Source organism: Gastrolobium bilobum, unplaced genomic scaffold, assembly GCF_033153095.1.
Source record: "Gastrolobium bilobum isolate Gb01-03AN ecotype WA unplaced genomic scaffold, APGP_CSIRO_Gbil_v1 utg20371, whole genome shotgun sequence".
Taxonomy (NCBI): Eukaryota; Viridiplantae; Streptophyta; class Magnoliopsida; order Fabales; family Fabaceae; genus Gastrolobium; species Gastrolobium bilobum.
In genome coordinates, this window is record NW_026898065.1 from 96,896 (window position 1) to 102,002 (window position 5,107).

General features: G+C 34.7%; 1 protein-coding gene across 2 annotated transcripts; it reads right to left on the reverse strand.

Moving 5' to 3' along the window:
- Positions 1-639: 639 nt before the first annotated feature.
- Positions 640-2,956, reverse strand: LOC133312555 (senescence-associated carboxylesterase 101-like). 2 transcript variants are annotated; one of them, XM_061513774.1, is made up of 3 exons: positions 2,932-2,956; positions 1,755-1,844; positions 640-1,476 (listed from the first exon to the last, which is right to left on the reverse strand). In XM_061513774.1, exons 1-3 carry the CDS (start codon positions 2,944-2,946, stop codon positions 676-678), a joined length of 906 nt encoding a protein of 301 aa, XP_061369758.1. In that variant the 5' UTR covers positions 2,947-2,956; the 3' UTR covers positions 640-675. The 2 variants fall into 2 exon arrangements, with proteins under 2 accessions (XP_061369758.1, XP_061369757.1); XM_061513773.1 differs by lacking the exon at positions 2,932-2,956 and having other exon boundaries at positions 1,755-2,568.
- Between the last annotated feature and the right edge of the window lie 2,151 nt (positions 2,957-5,107).

The following is a 5,107-nucleotide window of genomic DNA, read 5'->3' on the forward strand; positions in this document are numbered from 1 at the left end:
ATGCAACACAATAGAATGAAAAAAAATTAAAATGAATAAAATAAAAATAGGAGGGAGAACTTCAACACCTGCCTCTTTGAAAAGCTCCTCCTTTGACAAGAACCAACGGCCCTGTTTTAAATTTTCAGAAAAAAAAATAAAAAATTCTTTTGATAAGACTTGTTTTATATAAAAAGATTTAAAAATTGTTAATTTTTTTTGTTTATAACCAAATTTAGAGAACGTCTGTTTGATTTGTTCTGGTTTTTTCTTTCTTAAAACTGCTTCCTAAAATAGTTATGGAAATATGTGATATGTATTTAAATTTGATTCTAAAAGCAAAAAATAATTAAAATTTTCAAAACTTTTTTTTTTTACAAAACAAACTTTACTAAACGAGTTTTTTTGTTCTGAAAACTAAAGAACTGTTAAAAACAGAAATCAATAAGGGTCTGTGGCTGATTTGTTTTTATTTTGTGTTTCAACTTTTAACTTAAAAAAAAAACACATAAAAAACCTCAATTTTGTTAACTATTCTACAACACAAAGTCACAAACCCTAAATTTCTAGGAATAGAAAATTAAAGAGTTTATAATAAACTTCCAAACAAAGGACCAACCAGTTTCGCAATTATATCATAATTTATAATTTTATCACTGTCATAAACACCCCCTTTATTACATGGTTATTATCCTTTCAGGGAAAATCATAAGCTCCCTCAGCATATTGCTTAAGGTTTGTAGCATCGTTCATGAACCTTGCCAGTTCTGAATTATTTGAAGTTCCCTTAATTGCTTTATACTCGTTCCACCAACGCATATAGCTGCTTTCTGCCAAGAAAATCTCTGGTGACACTTCATATTTCTTGAGCTGCCCATAAACATACTCCTCAAATTCAACCAATTTCTTCAACATCTCTTTATCCTCTTTGGCAACCTTCAACTCTTTGCATGAAAGTAGAGCCTCTTCAACATATGCCCAAAAGCAAGAATCTTTGCTTAAAATATCTTCCATATTCTTCTTACTTGTAGTGGTTGAGTCACTTGTGGCTTTCCAATCCTCCAACAGTTTGAAATGTTTAGGCCTTTTTTTAGTCACATAGTTTTTATTACCTTCCACTCTATAGTATTGAGCAATAGCAAGGGGTTCAACCATTCTCCTGTAAGTAGTCCCAGCACCGAGCCAGCAGGCACGAAAATATGAGCCTTCTTTCTTAGACTTTATCTCTGCCACTTCAGCCATCTTTAACCAGTAATCTGTGAGGTTGTCCTTGAACTTCTCAACATTTCCATCTTGGTCATTTGGTAAGCGCCTCTTGTACTTGTCATAGTACCCTATTCCATCTTCTTTAGCTCTCTTCTTGTACCATTCAAGTTGGACCATGTCTATCTTTATTACATTCAAATTCACGTATGGATCAAATAAGTTCCTCCTCATCTCCTTGATTTTCTCCTCCTCTTTTTCCATCTTAGCGGCATATTCCTTCAGTTCTTGCGGCTACCATGTTTAAAAATGAGGTTAGTAAAGATTGGATTTACGTTAATCAAATATTAGTCACTAAACGATGAACAGATAGAATAAAAAAACCATTTCCCGTTAAACCCGACTAGCGAGTGTGGGGTGGGAGAAATCTGTTTCCTGAATTCGAACTCATGACCTTTTAGTCATCAAAGAACAGTTTTACCACTGCTCTGATTTGTCCTCTTATGAACCGACAGAATATTTCCAAAAAAATGTCATTCTAGTTTTTCAAGAAATATAAGATGTTTACCTACCTGCATAGCTGGTGCCAATCCTAGTGCCGAAAGCTGCAAAATGATACTTGCAAGTAGTGTGTATGTATTAGTTACTCCTCTCCTTTCGTGCTGGGTTTCAACCGAGTTCTTTTTGGTTAAAAGACGATCTCCAATCCAACTAACTACTTGCGAAACATAGTTTCTTTTTTGAGTATGTGTATTAGTTATTTCTCTAGGCAGAGTTGAAAGGTCCTTGCACAGAGTTTTTTGATTGAGTATTTTCACTATCTCACCATAATCAACAGGTTGAGAACCTTGATTTCCATCATTTTTTGAGTCAAATACCCCGAATAGTCTCAAAATAGAGCCAGGGTTCTCAAAACAAGCAGAATTTTGATCAGAACACAAGAGAAATGTTCCGAAAGGAATGTAGGCATTGGTTTGAGAACCATGGTTTGTAATGAAGAGTCTTGGAAGTGGGTCTTTGTGTGACACAACATGTAGAAAGCAAGAATTCCAATTAGAACTACGTGATATGGCTTGTTGCAATCCCTTGTCACCAATAAGGGGTGAACCAAAGGTGATGCAGAGTGGGCGAATCTTTCCTGAACCAATGCTATCTAATAGTGATATGGTGAAGAGAGTAGCAACTGATCCTCCAAGAGCATGTCCAGTAACAATCAATGGAATGGAACAACTAATAATCTGCATTGTATCATAAGGGTTTACAGGGGGAACAAGTAACATTGTATGCCTAGAAACATAAAGAAGATCTATACTATTTTTAAGAAGAAATTACGTAACATTGTATTGCTATAAGGTTAATTGAAAAATTAACCACATATTTTTCTCCCACACGACAGCAGGCAGTAACCCTTAGCTGAAATTCAAGAACACGTTTAATGTTATTAACGTTGTAGGAGATAATTTTGTCTCTTATACACATATAAAAGTATGTAGTGCCTATGTGGAATAATGTGAGGAGAAAAGAGAGAAAAAAAAATATAAAGCCAATATATTTTTATATATGTGTAGCATAAGATTATGTCGTACTATACAAGAAATATTAATCCCAAAAACAAATTAATTTCAGAAAATGAGCATAGAAAAGAAGTAAAGGAAGTTAAGTAGATGTGCTTTTAAAATGTAAACATATAAATATGCATCTTTCAAATAAGACTTTAGAATAATGAAAAGGATAAAGGAGAAGATGTACCTCGGATTTCAACATATTAAGCTCATTGAGATTTTCAATAAAGAGGGAAACTGCAGTGTTGTTAACAGAGAAAATTGGATTGCTTTCAGTAGGAAGAAAATCAAAGTCATGGAATAACTTCTTCTCCTTAAGATCAGAAGATGTAACCAAATCCGGTTGAACAACAGAATCTTGTGTGGCCTTAAATGCTATAATCGTCACAAATGATTCTTTGTAAACATTCCAAGATATTCTTACTCCCTCTCTTGAAACGATGTCTTCAAGACGAGATGAGATAACATCCCATGATCTTTGGAGAAGATCAGAGCTTGTCACAAAAGGTGCAAGCCCCATTTCACCTTGAAATCTACAACCACAAAGGACACAAACTCCCAACACATTAGCAATGCTTATAATTAAGAATTACCGGTTCATGTTACTTTCTTTTATGAAATTTTAAGGAACAAACCAAAACCCAAAAAGGAAGAAGAAGGAATGATTCATTTATCATATACCGTATAGATATGTCCATGGTGGTTCAAACTCAGAAGGATATAGGAAACTTGAACTAGAAAGCAGTGATGGAGATGAGTGATGGTTATGGAGGATAAATGCTATGTTGTTGATTAATAATAAGCATAATGCCTCTGAATGATCGATGCATTGCAAATAATGGAGTTAGGTAAGTCAACCCTGCGTCCACCTTAATTCATCTTATATTCAAAAAGACGCTAGACAAGGAGCGATATTTCTATGGTACGGCTGCAAAAAAAAATTTGATTGGACGGAGACATGAGAGAATGAAAGAAAAAGTTGAGGAATGAGAAGAGAGAAGTGAGACAAAAAAAAAAAAAAAAAAATTGTTCAGATGTCGATTTTTTAGTAAAAAAATATTAAAAATTGTCCAGATGAAACTCTTAGGGGGTGTTTGGTTGAGGTTAAATTTTTTTTTACTAGGGAAATGTAATTGCTAGGAATCTGCAGGGAAAGTGAGTTGGATAGGAAAATTTTAAAAAAGTTGTTTGGTTGGGTAAAATTTTACCAGGAAAATTGAATGAAAATTATGAAAGTGTGTTTGGTTGAAAATAAAATATTGATTGAAAAAGTTATTGAAATTACGAAATTATCCTTTAAAAATAACCATCTATTAAAACCAATTGTCCCGTCGGTGGTGGCAGTCGCAAAAAAGCCAAACGCTCTCGTACTGTTTCTGCAATCTCCTCCTCCACCGTTGTGACTTCGGCACCTGCTCATCAGGCTGGAATTTCCCCGGAATGCCAGATGGCAGTAACATTGGCGGTGGTGTTGCTGCTCCTGGTGCCGAAAATTCATGGCAGTTTGAAAACGGCAAAGGTGGGTTTGTAGGTGGAGACTGCTTCTCTTGGCTTGGACTAGCGATTTCAACACCTGAAAATGGCCTCAAATGAACCCACCCTTTTTTCCCCCTCTTTTGTTTTGGTTCTCTTCTTGAAGGGAGGTTGCTCTCACTGATGGTTTTAAGTTTAAGGTTACTGCGTGTTGTAATGGAATCGTGATATATTATCATCATCTATGAAATTAGAAGAACAATTGTTAAGACTTCTGTTTTTTTTTCCTTTGTTTTTAATTTGTTCTGTTTATGTTTACTGTTGTTTAGTGTTTAGTGACTGAGCTGTGTGATTGTATTAATTCTCCGACGCGGTAGATCCAAATCACGGGTCTCTTCTTCGACCAGCTACCCTTTTCTGCAAACTTTGAGTAGGGGTAATGTGGTCACTGTATTATATCACTTGAAAAACTTATCTGGATTTCAGACAAATACCACCATCCAAAGAGCTTTCTGAAACAGTGTTTTTCACACAAATGACATGCAATACTAGATAGATAGGCAATTAGCATTGATGGATAAATTTCATCAAATCTCTAAACCAAACGTGGACATTACACAAAGCCAGAATCACTTTGATGGGAAACTCACCAAAACACCTCAACCAAACACTACCTTAGAACATTTTAAAAATTTCCCTAGAGAGTGATATTTCTATGGTCCGGATGCAAGAAAAAAAAAATAGGTGGTTAAATTAAGGACGATTTAGCATAATTTTAATTTGTTATATAATTGTTCTCATGTCCCCTGTCTTCCAATTTTGTTCCTTTTACCCTTTAATTTATGAAAAAAATAATTCTTATGTTGTAGGAGAATTCTCTTCTTATGTTA

What these genes read in the sequence shown, in the direction of transcription:
- LOC133312555 (XM_061513773.1), bottom strand. Translation starts at nt 2,462, where the DNA reads ATGTTACTTGTTCCCCCTGTAAACCCTTATGATACAATGCAGATTATT. An exon ending in GATTGGCACCAGCTATGCAG is followed by an intron (nt 1,477 to 1,754) that starts GTAGGTAAACAT and finishes TAAACATGGTAG; the next exon opens with CCGCAAGAACTGAAGGAATA.